General features: G+C 56.8%; 1 protein-coding gene across 1 annotated transcript; it reads left to right on the forward strand.

Annotated features, from left to right (window-relative positions):
* The first annotated feature begins 1,096 nt into the window (after nucleotides 1-1,096).
* Nucleotides 1,097-15,583, forward strand: ZNF469 (zinc finger protein 469). The gene has a single exon (XM_023934919.2). The coding sequence runs from the start codon at nucleotides 1,150-1,152 to the stop codon at nucleotides 13,741-13,743; it is 12,594 nt and encodes a 4,197-aa protein (XP_023790687.2). The 5' UTR covers nucleotides 1,097-1,149; the 3' UTR covers nucleotides 13,744-15,583.
* Nucleotides 15,584-18,021: the final 2,438 nt, after the last annotated feature.

Below are 18,021 nucleotides of genomic sequence, written 5' to 3' on the forward strand. Positions count from 1 at the left end.
ATTCCAGGTGGGAATGGAGAAATGACCCACTGAGACCCTGGATAGGTGCAGGGTGCTCCTCTTTTCCTTGGAAAATTTCCTTTTCTGCGCAGGTCGCTCCTGGGCAGGATGGGTGAACCCAGTGGGGTTGGGATCTGTGGGAATTACACCCAGAAGGAGAGGAATAAACTGAATTTCCTGCTCCTCACCCCCTCCCAGCAGTGCTGTGCCTTGACCCACTGCAGCAGACGGTGAAAAAACATTTCCAGTGAGGGAAGAGAAAAAAACCCTCACTGTTTCCAGCAGACTTCTCTTTAAAAAAGGACTCTTTAAAGCAAAACTTCACCCTTCTTTTTATTAAAACCTTCTTCGTATAAAATCCTGGTGGCGCCTTTTAAGAGGCTGCTCTTGACTTGTGCTCCGTGTCCAACGCCCCGAGGTCTGGGTTGTAAAATCAGCTGGGAAATTTGGGACTCAGGTTTTCTGGTTTAATAACACCTAAAATTGCCAGGGCGATTCGCAGGGAGGGCGGTGAAGCCCTTCCCGCAGGGATTTCAGTTCCGGGGGGGAAAGTGGTGGAACAAAAACCTTTCCCTTCGCCTTCCCTGCAGCAGCGGGGAGCTGGGAGCACGGGAACATGAGGACACAGGCACACGGGGACACGGGGACAGAGAGCCCTCCCCAGGATGCCTCTCCCAGCCCATCCCGACAGCCCTTCCCACTAATCCGTAGGTGGAGCTCTTCTGTCATCTTTTTCTGCTTATGTTGCTAAGAAGTAACCCAGAAATAGCTTTCCCGGGAGGGCAAAAAGAAAAAGTGCTTCCTCAGCGGCTTTTGCCAGAGGTGAACTGCTCTGAGCATCCTTTGAAGCTGCAGGGCTTCACCCCGGGGGGCTGCGCTGCCGCTTCCTCAGTCCAAGAAAAGGGGGCTAAAACCCCTCCCGTGCCTCCCCCGACTGACATCCAGCCTTCCCCTCTTCTCTCCCGTTCCCTGCAGGTCTGAAAGGATGCGGCAGAGCCCCGCCGGCCCTCGGGACCCGCCCGCAGCCCGGCCCCGGGGAGCTGCTGCCCCGGTGCCCCTCGGCGGAGGAGGATGCCCGTGAGCGGGCCACGGCAGCTCGCAGCGGGACGGGACAGAGGGGCTCTGTAGCCTTGTCCCCTCCTCGGTATCATGACTGGAGAGAGCCAGCATGTTTACACCATCGGCGATACTGAGGCCGGCCCCAAAGAGCCCGACAAGGACTTCGGCTGTGAAGGCTGCGGGGACGAGGATGGGAGGGCGCAGGGCGGGGAGGGGACATCGCCATTCCCCGGCCACAAGGACAAGGAGCCCCACAGCCAGCGGGAAGCCGTGATCCGGCCGCAGCAAGCGGGGAAGATCGACTTCAAATCCCTGCAGTGCAAGCCCAAGTTCGGCAATGACAGCGCCTGGGGAGAGGTCAAGGGCGGCCCCCTGTCCCCGCCGGGGAAGGGGCGAGCCCGGGAGCGCAGCCGGCGCTCGGGGAAGGGCGAGCGGGGCCAGCAGCAGCTCTACCGGCTCAGCATCGCCGGCACCCGGCCCAGCCCCACCATCGGCATCGCCTACCCCCAGCAGAAGGTGACGCCGCCGAAGAAGGCGGAGGTGACCCCCGCGGCCGGCAGCCACCGCTTCCACGTGCCCGGCATCCCCCAGCGCGACGCCGAGCTCCGGCCAGAAGAGCTCGGCTTCGGCCGCTGCTTCCCCGATGCCGGCCGGACCTCCAGCAGTTATACCTCACAACCCGGCCCCAAGGGGCAGCCCCCCGCCGCCGGCATCCCCCTCAAGAGCCCCGGCACCCATGGGCAGCTACATTATTTAGAGTTCCAGGCAAACCGGGCCGAGTCCTGGCCTTCCCCGGAGAAGAGCTTTGCCGGTGCTACCTACGGGATCTCGGTGCAGAAGCCCAGCTCTTTCTCCGAGGGTGGCAAAGCCGCTGTGCACGGCCTGGGGGCTTTGCCGTGCCAGTTTCCCTTCCAGCTGCTGCACGATGCGGGCAAGGAGCCGTTCCGCAGCGGCGCGGGCAGCCAGGAGTACCTGGAGGTGGGAATGGCCAGCGCCGCTCCCACCGCCTTCGCCTTCCACTCGTCCCCCAGAGAGTGGCCGGAGGAGCCGCTGAGCGGGGGCTCCTACGAGGCCGTGTCCCCCGAGGGGAGGGGGCTGTACGGGCTGCCCCAGCCACCTCCGCCCTTCCTGCACCCGCCGCCGCCGCCCGCCCTGCACCACGGCCCCTTGCCCTGCTGCAAGGGCAGGGCCGAGCATCCCGCCGACCCCCCTGGTGCTCTCCCGTCGTCTGGTGCTATCGACCAAAACCCAAGCACTTTCCAAGAAAACCAAGCTGTTTTTCCGTCTAGTTTACACTCGCCTGCCATGCCAAAGCCGGTGGGGAAGAGGCAAGCCTCAGCCAAGGACGGCGTCCCCAGCCCGCGGCTGCTGGTGCAGAGCAGCCCCCTGAGAAGGACAGTGCCACCAAAGTCCCTGTCCCAAGTGCACTTTCAGAGCAAGGCCTATTGCAGCTCCCCCGCGGGCAGCACCGGCGCGGGAGCCGTGCCTTTCGAGACGAGCGTTCCCACTACGGCACCCACCCACCCCAGGCTTGTGCAAGCTTGGGAAGGTGCCACGAAGGCGTTTTCTCCCATGGACCAGAATTCAGCACCTTATTCAAACCCTGTTGGAAACCAGTTCTCATTCGAGTGCCAGCCTGGCCCCGAGCAGAGGCAGCACAGGCAGAAAAATGCCAGGCTGCCTTGGCAGCAGATGCACCTCCCTTCTGCAGTGCCCGGTGCCAACAGGCTGGAGCTGTCGAGACACATCACCAGCCAGAAGCTCCCCTTCCCCCTGGGCACGTCGGACTGGCAGGGCAGTGGGAAAGCCCAGAAAGGGCCCCCCATAAGCAATTCTCCAGGGTATCACAGCAAAAAGTTGTTACCTGGGGAGAGCCTCCAGAGAGGAGACCCCGGCGTGACGGGAGCTTTCTCCTTTGAGAGCGGGAAGGAACCAGGGTCTCCTGCCTGCGACTCGAGAAGCAAAGCCCTGTTCTACACTATGGCTCAAGCAGCTCCTCCTCCTCCTTCAAGGAGCTCGTCGGGCTCAGGGCTGGTCCTGCCACCATCATCCTTGGTGGCTGCCTCCCCTGGCGAGTCCCCACTGCCGTCCCCTGTCCCCAACCCCACGTGTGGCAGCACCTGCTCGTCGCTGTCCCCCATGTCCAGCAGTCCACTCAACCCCGGCTTTGAGGACAGCCAGATGTCCGGAGCGCTGACCCCCTCGCCCTTCTTCCAGCACCCCTGCCATGCCAAGGATGCCAACAAAGCCTTCCACCCCTCCGAGGTTCTGAGTCCCAGCCCCCTTCATTACCACCCTCCGGACTCTGTCAAGTCCTTCAGCTTCCCCCCGGATGCTCTGAAAGATGACAGCCTCCTGAAATGTGCCCCGGCCAGCCCGTTCCACAAACCCGGCGGGGAGGTGGCCAAAGGCTGCTCGGACGGGCTGGACGGGGAGCAGCCTCCACCACCGTACTCCTCCCATCACCTGCTGGCCACTTCCCTGAGCAGTGCCAGCCTGGACCAGCTGGACGTGCTGCTGACCTGCAGACAATGTGACCAGAACTACAGCAACCTGTCCTCCTTCCTGCAGCACCGCCAGTTCTGCGCCTCCCACCCCGCGGCCCAGGCAGAGCCCAAGGACGCTCCCCGCGCAGCCGAGGGGCGGAAGGCGCTCCCGCCAGAGCCTCCCAAAGCCCCCAGCCTGGCACTCTCTCCAGACCCCCCGGGACATCTGCTGGCATTAAGCAAGAGCGACGATTTCTTGCTGGACGGGGAAGGCAAAAGCGAGGGCAAGGAGGATGCTCTGAAGGGCGGCCTCTTCCATGGCCTGGCCACCAGCTCCCTCCCGCTCAGCGCCTCCGACCTGGACATCGACGACGCCAAGCTGGACAGCCTGATCACCGAGGCCCTCAATGGCCTGGGATACCAGTCGGATAACCCGGAGATCGACAGCAGCTTCATCGACGTGTTCGCTGATGAGGAGCTGCCGGGAGTGAAGGCGGCTGGCGGGGGGACGGCTCACAAGGCCAAGGAGAGCCTGGCCCCGGAGAGTAAATCCAAGCAGGCAGCAGAGGAGAGGGCAGCAGGAGAGGCCAAGGCTGGCTGTTTTGGTGAAGATGGCCACCCAGGTGGGGAGCAGGTGAAGAGAAGGGCAGGAAAGCAGCACCTCCACAAGGGGAGGGTGGCACGGAGGGTGGCACTGCAGGAGCCGGATCCCGCGGCAGAGGGAGCGGAGAGGACAGCCAGGCTGAGGGCAGGCAGGAAGAACAGCATCCCACCAGCCACCACCTCCAGCCAAAAGCATCCCAGGAGGCTCAGCCAAGACCCTGCGATGAAGAGCGAGGCGGGGCCAGGCATCACCAGCAAGAGCTCCAAGCCACCGCGGTTCTCCACGAAGGACACGAAGAAGCGGAAGCCCCGAAGCGGGACGTGGAGCAAGGAGCTCATCCACAAGATCGTGCAGCAGAAGAACAAACTCCACAAACTGCAGGTGAAGAGCAGCAAGCAGGCCCAGCTCCCCCAGGCCACCGAGAGGCTGCTGGCAGGCACCAAGGAGGGCGGGCTGCGGGAATACGACTACGTGTCCGACTCGGACGAGGAGGGGACAGAGTGCAGCAAGCCCCGGGGCAGGAGGAAGCGTGGCACGGGGTTCATGGGGAGGAGCAAGTACAGCTTCAGCAAGAAACGCCTGGGCAGAGGTGAGAGAGCCAGAGAGAAAGACCCAGCCTGGAGCTACAGCCGGAAAAGGAACAGTCAGAAGAGGGAGGCACAGGAGGACGGGGATGTCTGGAGTCAGGAGGATGCTGAGAAAGAGGACTGTGCTGCCAGAGCCCGAAGGCGGAGCAGCCACACATCTGCTGGCAGCAACCACAGCGTGTCCAGAGAGATGGGCAGGAGCTCTCCCTGCGCTGCTGGGGTTGGTGACAAGGGTGGCACCCAGAGGAGGAGGCGCTCGGGCAGCCCAGCCCATGTGCCAAGGACTCCCCTGAGCCCTCCCCAGGACAGCAGCCCAAAGACGAGCCAGGAGAGCAAAGAGGACATTCCCAGGGGGAGCAGGAGGTTTGGCTCAGCCAAACCTTTGCTGGCAGGCTCCGGGACACGGCCGAGTACTGAACCAGATGTTGCTGCCACGGGCTGTGCACAGGAGGAGCCATCACCACAGCCCCAGGAAAGGCAAATGCCCAGCACAGCCACCCCAGGCAGGAGCCCTGCCAGCTTCTCCTCTAAGGAGGGGCTGGATGAGCCCAGAGGAGCAGCAAAGCTCCCAGGTGAGGCAGGAGAACCCACCCTGCCGGCTCAGGGCTCTCCTGAGCTCACCATGGACCACCAGAGGCAGCAGTTTTCCCCTTTCCCAAGTGAAGGGCTGAAATACCACACAGAGGAGGTGATTGCCCCACACCCCAGCGGTAAGAAATCGAGTCCTGGCCGTGGGAGTGCCACCTGCTCGGAAGCAGGAATCAAATACGTGAAGGCACAGGGGCTCTGTGATGGTCAGAAGGATTATCCCACACCAGCTCCCACCTATGGGGGGGATGCAGTGGGAATGATGCTCGCTGCCAAGGCACCTGATCCATATGTCAGCAGTGACAACGCATTTTTTGATCCCAAAGGCCTTCCCGGTCACTATGAGGACAATCTCTTCCCAAAGCCCCCAGCCCTGGGCTCCTCCCACATGGATGACATGTACCTGTGCCGGGACGACATCAGTACCAGCTCCTTCCAGCAGAAACACTCCAGCATCTCCCCTTTTGCCACGGAAATGCCGCAGGGCAAAGCGTCCTCCCCTCTCAGCTTTGACTCCTCATCGATATTCGGAGAGCTCCCCGTCTCCGAGTTCGATCCGTACGAGAGCAAGGATGGATACGTGACAACGTTTCCGTGTCCCGGGAACGCCTCCCGCAAGCCGCTGCCGTTCGAGCAAGCGTACCCACCCTTCCTGCCGGAGAAAGACTGGTCCCTCATGGAGGAGGTGGCTCCCATGCTGCCAGAAGACATGACTCAGTTCCACAGCCTCTCCGTGGAGAAGCCACCAGCCAAGAAATTCCCCGAGGAAGGAGCTGTCCCCAGCAGCCAGCTCTCCCTGCCGCTGCCAGACAGGATGGCGGATTACAACGTGACTTTCATGAGCAACATCTCAGATGACGAGCTGGAGATCAAGCGCCTGGTCACGGAGCTGGAAAGCCAACTGCAAACCAGCAAGTTGGACTCCGAGGTGTCCGTCAGCCTCCAGAAACCCGAGCCAAACGTGGCTGTCCACCTGCGAGCGCAGGGCGCCGAGCGGTTCCCAGTGCTGCCAGCAGAGCCAGAGGCAGGCCAGGAGAAAGGGCTGTTTTTGGCAGGTGAGCTGGGCAGATCGAGCCTCTGTGCTGGGGAGAGGCTGGCAGGGGAGAAGCCAGACATGGTGACCGCACGTGAGGACTACAAGAGACCCAGGGAGGCCTGGCTGGAGCTGGGCTCGCTGGAAACCGGGATGTGCGTCCCAGCCCCGCTGGCCACAAATCATTTCTGCTCCAAAGACAAGAGCGAGCAGCTCCAGGGAATTGCGGCCACTGAGGAAAGAGACCTCAGGAAGATGGAAAATGGGTCTTCTTCCAAAAGTTCACCTGGCTCAAGCACAACTGACCAAACAGAGGCTCCCATCTACACCGATCCTGTGGCAAAAAGCCCTCCTGTTGTCACCAACTCCGTGTTCCCCGAGACCATGGATGTGACAGAAATAACCAAAGATCCCCTGCCATCCCTGCCATGCCAGTGCGGTGCCAAGGGCTTCCCTGTGCCGGGGAAAGCAGATGCTGATGCTGAAGAGCTGGAGAAGTTTGATGCCCATCTTCCAAACCCTAAGCCTCCATTTGGCTTCCAGCAGGGTCCCACCCCAGCCTTGGATCTCGCCTTTTCACCTCATGTCAAAGAGGTCCCAGATACAGAAGAAAAACCCCTAAGCAGGACTGAGCCCCCCAAAAGAGTGAAAAATGCTGTGGATCTCAAAGGGGGTGGTGGTGGGCCTCCGGTGGAGGAAAGGGAGGAGAGGAAGAGTCCTAACACCTATCAAAGCCCTGGACCCAGTGACAAAGCCAGCAAAGTGCTGCTGTTTGAGATGCTGAGCGTGCCCAAGGAGAGCGACCGCCCTTCCCAGGAGATGACGGTGGCATCCCAAGAGACCTCTGCCAACCCTCTGCAGCAGCTCCAGCTCTTCGTTGCCCGGACAGTGAAGAACAACGAGGAGGAGCTGTTGATGCCGTGCTTCCCCGGGCTGCTGGCTCCCGGCCACCCCTCTGCCACCACCCACGTCCACACGGAGCACAGGGAGCAGAGTGGCGATGCCTTGGAAGGGGAAGATCAGACCCAAGGGGAAGGGGATATCCCCGTTGGAAGCAGCACTGGAAGTATCGCTGCTCCAGGGAAAGAGGCGCTTTCTCCCAGTGGATGCGAGCAGCTGGAGTCACTGCATGCAGAGGGCTCTTACCCTGCTAAACAATCCACGTCGGCAAAGCCGGAGCTGCAAAATAATGTAACAGAGCCGCAGCACTTAGCAAATGAAGCCCCAGAGCCGAGGGACATTAATATCCCTGCAGATGGTGCTTCCCAGGAGCGTGATGACCTCTCACCACCCAGCAGCACCGCGGTGACCTCGCTGCCAGGGCAGGGAAGGAAAGCTGATCAGCTCAGGGAAGAGCAGGAGGGAGATAACACAACAGCCTTGGCATTTAGGAAACATGAGCAATCCCAGCCCAGCCGTGGTTCGCTCGAGGAAGAAACGCTGGGCAGAGAAGAGGGAGAGGGGCTGGAAAGGAGTCAGGTGGGGAAGGGGTCACAGCACCTGGGCAGTGCTCCCACAAGTCCTGTCAGCCCCCTTGGTCCCTCTGAGGGGGATCTCCACCAGGATCCCAGCTTGGGGACAGAGCTAAAAGTCACCACAGACAGTGCAGATGTTCCCAGAGAAGGGAATGGCAAGCTGTCCCTCAATGGCTGTCATTACACGGGCGAATCTCCAGCCAGCCTGCTCTTGCCAGCCAAATATCCTGACCTCAAATGCTTGCAGAGCAGTGGGGCTGAGGGGGGAGAGGTCCCCAGCTTTGGCACTCAGCTCTCGGATGAGAAGAAATACGGCTCCTCCCTGCCTGCGACACCAAGTTCATTCGTCACAAAGAGTTGTCCTCCCGAGGCCAGCAGCCATCACATCCCTCAGCCCATGAGCCCAGCAGAGCAAGGGACGTGGGAAAAGGCACCCACCTTCCCTCCCTCGCTGCACCACTGCGGGGCTGTGCCGATGGAAGCGGCTGAGGAACATCCTCATCACCTCCCTGACGATGTTTTGGGTAACTATGAATCACCTGGAAGAGAGGGGCCAGTGAGACCCTGCGCTCTGCGGCATGGTGATGGTCTGGTGGGCTCTGCCTTGGAGATGGGTGGTCCCCAAGAACCTCCAGGGAAGGACTGTTCTCTTCCCTGCTCGCCACCTTTCCACCAAAAGGGTGTTGGGAAAGAGGTCCCCGAAAACACCGGTGATGTGCTGCCAAATTTTAAAGGAAACCAAGGATGTGCCATCGCAGACACAGTCGTTAACTCCACCCCTCCAGAAACCCAGGATTATCCAACCCAGCCCACAGTGGATCTTCTGCCCGTGGAAGAAAGGGAGGTCAACCTGAACCAAGAGAACAAGCTTGAAAACTGCTCCCATGTCAGGAATAAGCATCAAAGTGAACCAGAGGCTTTGTCCAATGGTTTTGCTGTTCAGGACATGACAGCTGCCATCAGCAGAGGTCTTACAAGGGCTGGAGATCTTGGTCCTGCTGAATTAAATGGCCATGAGTTTTCAGGGGCAGCAGAGGTGAGACTTGGTCTTTCCGAAACCACAGAGAGTGAAGGAAAGAGTTTGAAAGGGGAGAAATCCAATAGCCATGGGACTGCAGAAGCTGGGGGTTGTGTGTTAAACAGCGTGGGCCAAGGAGAGGACTACACACCCAGCAGCACTCCAGAGCCATCCCAAAATGAACTCTGCAAAGGAAAGAAGCCCAACGGGCTGCCGGTGACCTGCGACATTTGTTCAGCCACTTTCCGGTCCAAGCCCGGCCTGACCAGGCACAAAGCTGTCAAGCACCAGGTGAAGAATGGTGGTTTGCCACAGCCCAGCAAGACTCTCAGGTCCCCTCTGATTCCTGCACACAAGACATCAAAAGCAGCTCAGAAGGTGCCCAGGAGGAGCCTGAAGGCATCAGTCAAAGACAAAACCTGCAGCTCACAGGTGCTCACCTCCATCGCTGAACGCGTTCCCAAGAAAGCATTCCCAGACCTGGAGAAAGAGCCCAGCACACCGATGCAGGAGGTGGTCAGCAGAGTGCTCAGCGACCTCAGCGTGATCTCCTTGGAGATGTCCCAGGAGCTGCACCGCACCCACGTCCTGCAGAGGGAGGTGAAGGCCAAGGGACCGCGCCCCGAGATGGGGGGATCGGGAGAGGCAGCATCTGGGAAGCTGGATTCAGGATGGCAGGCCAGGAAAGGAGAAAAGGGCAGAAGGAGACAAAGCAAAGATCTTGGAGAGGAGAGCAGCAATTCTGAGAAGCAGCTCAAGAGGAAAGTGAGGCGAAGGAAAGCGAAGGTGTTTCCCAGTGGGAATGAGCCCGATGGTCCCTGTGATCTGGGAAAGAACACAGGTCCTGCTGCCCTCAACTCCAGCCTGCCCAGGATCATGGAGGGCTTGCACGAGCTGGATGGTTGCATCTCCACAGAGGAACAAAACAGGACCAGCACAGCCCAGCAGTCCCAAAAAGCCAATGAGTCCTCCTGTGCAGCCGAGCTTGCAGAAGACCTGGGCAGCAGGATGGGGTGTCTAAAGGAGATGGTCAGCACGGAGATGGGCACGGTCACCTGTCCTGGGGAGGTGGAAGATCCAGATGTGGTGGGAGATGCGCAGGCTTGCAAAAAATGGATTAGCAGGTTTGTGGAGCCAGTGACAAAGAGATGGGGCAAGGTGGGCACAGAGCAGCATTGCGATGCTGATGGCACAGAGGACGTGAGTGCTGGGACAGGGGACAGTCCTGCGGCAGACAATGACACCAGGAGCTGGAGTGGTGGCCTGCAGGGTCCCACAGCTCCTGCCGAAGGGGCGTTGCTGCTGGAGGACCGTGACTTGGGAGCCACTCAAAGTGTTTCTGGGCATGGTGCTCTGCAGACCACGCCGGGGACCAGCCCCTCTCATGCAGAGCCAAAGCGGTGGGTGAAGGCAGATGTGCCACCAGGCAGAGAGCACTGCGGGGACAGCACGGCCCCCTCAGACCTCCAGAGCTTTTTCGACGATGATTCCACATTCTCCCAGCTGTTCCCCAGGGATGACCAGTTTGTCCGGAGGAAGTGCACGCGGGTGTATGGCAAGCGCAGCAAGAAACCCAAACCTGTCCCCGAGGTCAGCCTGCAGCCAGCGGGGGCCATCGACCTCTTCACCATCCGCCTGGCTTCTGACCTCAGCGACACCAGCTCCTTCTGTGTCACCAGGCAGGACCCTTGCGAGTACGAAACCATCTCCGTTGACGATGCCCTGATGCTGAACATGTGTCAAGGCAGCAAGGCAAAGAGCGGAGATGCTGCTCCAAATGGATCTAACAGCATCGAGCTGAGGCTGGACCAGGAGGAGACCGACCAAGGGAAGGAGGACATTGACCTGGAGGACAACATGCTGACCTTCTTGTGCCAAAACAGCCATGCAGACAACGTCCCCAGCTTGAGCATCTGGGGCAGTCTGGAGAAGGAGGGGGAAAGCCTCTCTGCTGAGGACATGTTTGAGCCTCTGATGGACCTTGAGGACGAGCACTCGCTCCAAGAAGTAAACTCCGAGCCCCCCGACCTGGCAGAGGAATCCTACAACGCCAAGGATAATGGGGATTTGGACTCCCCCGAATTTCACACCATCGACGTTGAGATGCTTAACGCAAAGCTGAAAATGAGAGACATGTGCTTCCTTGGCCCTTGCGAGGATCTTCCTGGCCGTGGTGAGGACAGCGCTGTGAGTTTGAAGCCAAAGTCGGGCAAGCACAGGAGCAGGCTGGAAGATGGGAAATTGGGGAAAAACCGTGGGGAGATAACCATCAAAACCAAAGACAAGCAGTACAAATGCAAAGTCTGCTTCCAGTGGTTCCTGACACTGGGGGAGCTGGACTTCCACAAGCTCTCCCACAACCCTTCCCCTCCTCCTACCTGCTACATGTGTGTCCAGCGCAAATTCAGCTCCCGGGAGCAGCTCCGGGACCACCTGAAGGAGAAGCACGCCAGGAACAAAGCTGGGCTGTGGGCGTGCGGGATGTGCCTGAAGGAGATCTCCGACGTCTGGATGTACAACGAGCACCTGCGGGAACACGCCACCCAGTTTGCGCGCAAGGGGCAGGCGCAGAAGTCGGTGATGGGCCTGCCCGGCTGCTTCGGTGAGGACAACGCCGCCGTCACCCACTTCCTCAACACCATCATGTATCGGAAACCCAGCAGGTCCTCCCGGCACGGCAACCCCGGCGGCCGGCATGGGATCAGCAGAGAGAGCAAGAGCCCCAAGGAGTTGCCCCTTGAGCAGGAGAAGGTGATGAAAGACCCCTTGGAGAGCAATGTCAAAGTGAAGCCACCTGCACCCAGCTCCTCCAAAGCATCCTCCAGCCCATCTCCAGAGCACACTGCAAAAAGTGAAAGCACCCCAAAATCTGTCCCCATGCACCCAGACTGCAAGGATCCTTCCCGGGACTGCCATCACTGTGGCAAGCAGTTCCCCAAACCCTTCAAGCTCCAGCGGCACTTGGTCGTGCACAGCTTGCAGAAGATCTACTTGTGCCACAAGTGCCCCATGTTCTACCAGGAGACCAAAGAGCTCCGGAGCCACCTGAGCCAGGAGCACGGCGTGGTGGAGGAGCAGGAGATCAAGCACACCACCCTGTACGCCTGCGAGCTCTGCGCCGACGTCATGCACGTCATCAAGAAGTCCTTCATCTGCAGCATGTGCAACTACACCTTCTCCAAGAAGGAGCAGTACGACCGGCACATGGAGAAGCACCTGGCGGGCAGCAACAAGACTTTCAAATTCCGAGGGGTCATGAGGCCTGGCGCTGCCTGCAGGGAGAAGGTGAAGGAGGGCGGATCTCTCCGGGAGGGAATGCCACCGAGCAAGAAGCGGAAGGTGGCTCACCATGGCAGCTCAATCCCACACAGGTCACCAGTCCACCTGGACCCCACGAGCGACCTTCAGCTGGTAGAAGCCGGAAGCCCCAGCCTGCAGGTTCCCACTGAGTCCTTCCCAGCAGCACCTCGTGATCTGGGAGCACCCCAACCCTCCATGAAAGCAGAAGTGCTGGTGGGTGACTTCTCAGAGCTCCTGGCAGAGATAGAGAAGTCCCCATTTGACCCCTTGCCACCACCACCCTGCCTGTCCCCATCTCTGCCACCGGCTGCTGCGGGCAGCCCTGAGCTCGGCCACATCGCTGGCCTGTCCATCGAGGAGCTGGAGAAAGGAGCCTTTGATGGGAAACCACTTCCTTTCTTGGACTCACCTGAGTTTCCCATGGACCTTGCTGGCTTGGCTTGTCACCAGGCCACCAACCAAAAACTGTCCCCTCCCCTCCTGACCCAGAAACATGGCTGTGCCGATGGCCACAAAAAAACAAGCGCAGACAGCAAAGATGAATACAGGGATTGTATCCTGGGAAACCCCAGCGCAGACACCAACGCCGTGGATGGGATCCCTTTTCTCCAGCTTGCCAAGAAGGTCTCAGAGCTTCCTTCCCCTAAGGCAGAGTCTCCACAAACCACAGAGACCCACAGCTGGGGCAACCCCGGTGCCTGGGAAGGTGCAGCCAAGCCTGCATCTCCAGAAGGTGCCCAGCAGCCCCTGCCCCCAAAGGACAGGACAGCATCACCCACACTCAGCAGAGCTTCCAAAGATTCGGTGCCACTAAAGAAGACCGTGGGTAGTGAGGCCGCTCCCGGTGCGGGCAGGCCTGGCAGCAGCACCGAGGAGGGTCAGCAGCCCATCTCAGGGAAGGAGAAATCTGTGCCTGAGGCTAAGGACAGTAGCACTAACGCCAAGGACCAAGGCAGCAACCCAGGCAAATCCAGCGGCCACCAGCCCAGAGGTGAGGTGGCCAGCAACACCACGAGACACAGCCACATGGAGCCAGCCAGAGCCACCGGCAAGCTTCACCCCAAGAGGAGGAAAGAACACAAATCCTTGGGCCACCGGAGCAGCTCCGGCTCCCGGGAGAACATGGAAGGAGACGGGAAGAAGAAGAAAGCCCGGCCTCCTTGCCCGGTGAGGAGCGAGAGCACCGCTGAGCTCAAACGTGGCAGCTGGAGCAGCGCCGAGGCGCCCGCCCTGTCCCCTGGGAGGAGGGACACGCACTGCAGCAAGCTGGGGCCCAAGCCCAGAACGGGCCCCCAGCTGAAGAAGATGGTCCTGGACCCCTACAACCAGAAGAAAGGGGAGCTCCGCCACGCCAACGGGGACGTGAAGCGCAGGAAAGCCATTCTGGGCAAGAGCCTCCACCAAGTGTTGGCCAAGGGGCCAGCGCCGTCCCCACGTGGCTCCTGGCACGGTCCCCGCGCCGCCCGCGTGGCCAAGGCGGCCGGCCCGGCCAGCTACCGCAGTGCCGAGTCCCAGAACAACCTGCTCAGCCAACTCTTTGGGCAAAAATTAACCAGCTTTAAAATTCCTTTAAGAAGAGATACTTCAGAATAATTTATGGAAGTGACTTATGGTGATCCTCAGCTGCTTTCATGGGGTTTGCAAGGGAAAAATTATCAAAGCATTAAATTCGTTTGTGTAGCATGATTTCTCTGTCTAGCTTAAATGAACTTGCACTGCAGCCTCTGTGAAATAGTTTGCTTTGTGTCTACTAATCTACTTTAATTCACCTGATTTATCATGCAAATGCTAGAACTTTGATGTTGCTGATGATTTTCATGAACTGAAATTGTAATCGCTTTGGGCAGACTGAATCGTCGAGAGCAATTGCTTTATTGCAGAAGTGCTGAGGTTATAAGGATACTTGCAAATCTCAGACCCTTTTGAGTCTGTGTCTGTGTTATCTTTGTACAAAGTACTTGAAGAGATGAACTTCATTCCGTAGACGTCTTATTCATAAGGTGCAGTACACTGTAGAAAGCAAATTTTTTTTTATTTTTTTTTATTTTTTTGTTGAAGATTTTGCACAAATAATCCCGTACAATTCATTTAATTGGGAGCCGGCCTAAGTGATGATACAATTTTAAAAATTAAATTAAGACCCAAGTGTCCTATATTTTGACAGCCATCCCTAAGAATTTTGTTTCTACATCGTCAAGAGAAGAACGACCCAGCTCTGGGGTTCTGGGGCTGTCGGAGCCCTCCAGAGGATGCTGCCACTCTTTGACCACTGTAGACGATGGGACTGGAGGAGAAGCGTCCCCGCGAGCAAACTGCACCTTGACACTTGTGACAAACTCTGATTTTTTTAGGGTTTTTGGGTTTGTTTTTTTTCTCTGTGTGTGTGTGTGTACGCGTGAGTATTTTTCTTTTTGTTTGTGGGGTTTGGGTTTTGGGGGTTTTTTTGTGCAACGAGAAAACTGTGCCAATTTACCGCAGCGAAATCCGGTACTGTCCAAGTGCCCTCAACGGTATCACTCCTAAACTCTCTTACTGTACTGAGGTAGTGGCTCTATAGGTATCCGCTTGTACTATGCAGTTACTGGTGCTATTCTTCATTTGTAATGTGAATACAGACTTCCTTGATTGCCAAAAAAAAAACCAAATAAAAGGAGAATTGGTAGGAAGAAGCCGTTACCTGTCAACAAAAAAAAAAAAAAAATGGGCAGGAAAAGAGAATTTTTTTAAAAAAAGAAGCCAATTTGAGGGGAAAAATGTTCAGCTTTAGGGAGAAAAATTAACTTTAGGGAAGAAATCTAACTTGGGGAGAAAATACAATTTAGGGGGAAAATACAGCTTTAGGGAAAAAAAACTTTGGGGAAAAAAAAACAATTTTAGGGGAAAAACTCCTCTATGCTGGTACTCCATAGTGTCGAAAAGGTTACGTCACATTAAACAAGCACGTTCTACAACCAAACTTTTGGATCCAGAAAGAAATCTCAGGTGCAAACGAGGACATGGAAAGATTTTATTGAAATACTCCCAAGTCAAGGAGGTGAAGTAATGCACTGATGTGATATGAACAGTCAGAGTACTTTGCGTCTGTCCTGCAAGGATTTTTTTTTTGTTTTGTTTTAGAGTTAAAAGGAAAAAAAAAAAAAAAAAGAGGCTTTATTCTGTTAATATGTATCTTTACAATTCTTTGTATTGTATAAAAAACTATTGTAGGTAATTTACCTTGGGTGCAATGTGTTCTGTCAAAAGTTTTTATTTTGATATTTTGTCCAGAGAAGCAGAGAGAGAGCAGAAAACGCCGTTTTATGATGTTGTCCATGTGCTTTTAAAGTGCCTCGTTAATATTGTTAAATAAAGTATGAGATAAAAATATGGGGTGGTACTTTAAAGTCATCCATGATTAATCTTTTCAAATATATTCCAATATTTTCACAGAAAATCCCTGTCTGCGTGATGTTTGTGGGATGTTTGAGGTGTCCTCTGTAAAGGGGCTGAGGAGGACCTTGGTGCCACTGCTGTCACCTCAAGGGTTTGCAAAGTGTTGGAGCTTCTCTACAGTGAAGATGCTCCTGCAGCTCCTCTTCCTCACAGATCTTGTCCGAGTGCTGCTCATGGCAGGACAGACTTGTCTATGAGGGGAAAAACCCAAGGTGATGGCGATGGTGGTGGTGGTGGTGATGGTGATGGTGGTGATGGTGGTGATGGTGATGGTGGTGGTGGTGGTGATGGTGATGGTGGTGGTGGTGGTGATGGTGATGGTGGTGATGGTGGTGATGGTGATGGTGGTGGCCTGGTTTGGTGGTTATCAACAGGTGATGGTGATGGTGGTGATGGTGGTGGTGATGGTAGTGATGGTGATGGTGGTGATGGTGGTGATGGTGGTGGTGGTGGTGGTGGTGGTGGTGGTGGTGATGGTGGTGGTGGTGATGGTGTTGGTGATGATGATGGTGGTGATGGTGATGGTGGTGATGGTGGTGATAGTGGTGATGGTAGTGATGATGATGGTGGTGATGGTGATGGTGGTGATGGTGATGGTGGTGATGGTGATGGTGGTGATGGTGGTGATAGTGGTGATGGTGGTGATGTTAGTGATGGTGATGGTGGTGATGGTGGTGGTGGTGCTGATGGTGATGGTGATGGTGGTGATGGTGGTGATAGTGGTGATGGTGGTTGTGGTGATGGTGTTGGTGATGATGATGGTGGTCATGGTGGTAATGGTGGTGATGGTGATGGTGGTGATGGTGTTGGTGATGATGATGGTGGTGATGGGGGTGATGGTGGTGATGGTGGTGATGGTGTTGGTGATGATGATGGCCCAGTTTAACCATCACCCATTTTTGATGGTGAAAATGATGGTGATGGTAACAGCACAGTTTGGTCATCACCCATTTGTGACGGTGATAACGATGGTGGTGGTGATGGTGACAATGGTGACAGTGACAACCTGGTTTGCTCATTCCCAATTGATGGTGGTGATGGTGGTGATGATGATGATGATGATGATGATGATGATGATGATGATGATGATGATGGTGCTGGTCATGTCCCATTTTGCTCATCCCCATTTGATGATGATGGTGATGATGACAGTGTTGATGATGATGATGATGATGATGATGATGATGATGATGATGATGGTGATGATGATGGTGATGACGGTGCTGGTGAAAGCCCAGTTCTCCCATCCCCACTTTGTCCTCGAGCCGACCTCTGCGGCCCAGCTGGGCTGGGGTAGGAGCCGCCACAAAGGCGGTGTATTCCATCCTTTAATTACTGCCGCAATCACAACACGGAGCCGCTGTCAGTGAGAGATAGCTCGGCACCGCCGGCTGGGATCCTCGCCACTCGGGGCTTGTAACTAAAACTGCAGGATTAATTTGATTAATTGATAGAATTATTTTCCAAACTACTCTTTTGTTTATGGAGGCTTAAAATGCTTGCCGCCTGCACCCTCCTGGTGTGTTGCAGAGTGGAGATAAAGTGGCTGAAAATAATTAGTATGGCTTAATTTAGGGAAAAAAATAACCTCAAAAGAATTTTGCAGAAAATTTAAGGCGGCACATTTTACTTTGTTTTGGCAGGAAATATTATGGAGCTGGAAATGGGACTTTTATGTTTTCCCTGTGCTATATTTCACCAGGGCAGCAAACCTGCGGGGCGGAGGAGGAGAATTTCACGCCTGGTTGTTGCCAGAGCTCTCCCACACCTCCAGATCCATCACCTGGGCACCTGGAAATGAGTCTCCTGAGAGCCAGGGGAATGCTGCAGGGATAGGACCCATCCCCAGGGCACCAGGATGGGTGCAGGGACTTCTTCCCAAAGCTGCACCCAATTTATGAAAGCCCAGGGCATGAGTGACACCCACCTGGGGCTCTGCTCCCTCTGGAATGTTGGAATCATCCCCACATCTCTGGGGGCTGAATTATTTAATTAATCCTTTCCCCTCAAAATGTGAGTAGTTCCCCCCCCCCATTCTTTCCCCCTGCTCTCACCCACCTCCCACCCCCTCAGTCCCCCCCAGCCATCGGCTCCTCTGAGCTCCCTAAAGCCCCCGGCTTTGCTGAGTCCTGCATTATCCGGCAGCGTTTGTCACTTGGAAGGCCCCTGTCACTGTAATTCCAGTGAGGATGCAAAGCCAGGCAGCTTCTCCTGGCTGGGGATTAACTCCCTGCTTGGGGGGGCGCAGGGGGGCTCCAGTGGGACCCAGCACATCCGGGGGTCCCAGCCCTGCACCCCACGGGATATGGGGCCAGTCTGCACCGTCCTCAGCCCTGATCCACATCCTCAGGGATGGGATAACTCCACAGCCGGCCCCAGGGGTCACAGGGAGGGTCTGATGGGAGGTACCTGGCGTTGATGGAGCCCCTGGGGGGGTTT

Source organism: Cyanistes caeruleus, chromosome 12 (genome assembly GCF_971803275.1).
Source record: "Cyanistes caeruleus chromosome 12, bCyaCae1.hap1.1, whole genome shotgun sequence".
In the NCBI taxonomy this organism is placed as follows: Eukaryota; Metazoa; Chordata; class Aves; order Passeriformes; family Paridae; genus Cyanistes; species Cyanistes caeruleus.

Bases quoted from the DNA above. Each gene is read 5' to 3' on its own strand.
- ZNF469 (XM_023934919.2), top strand. From the start codon at position 1,150: ATGACTGGAGAGAGCCAGCATGTTTACACCATCGGCGATACTGAGGCC.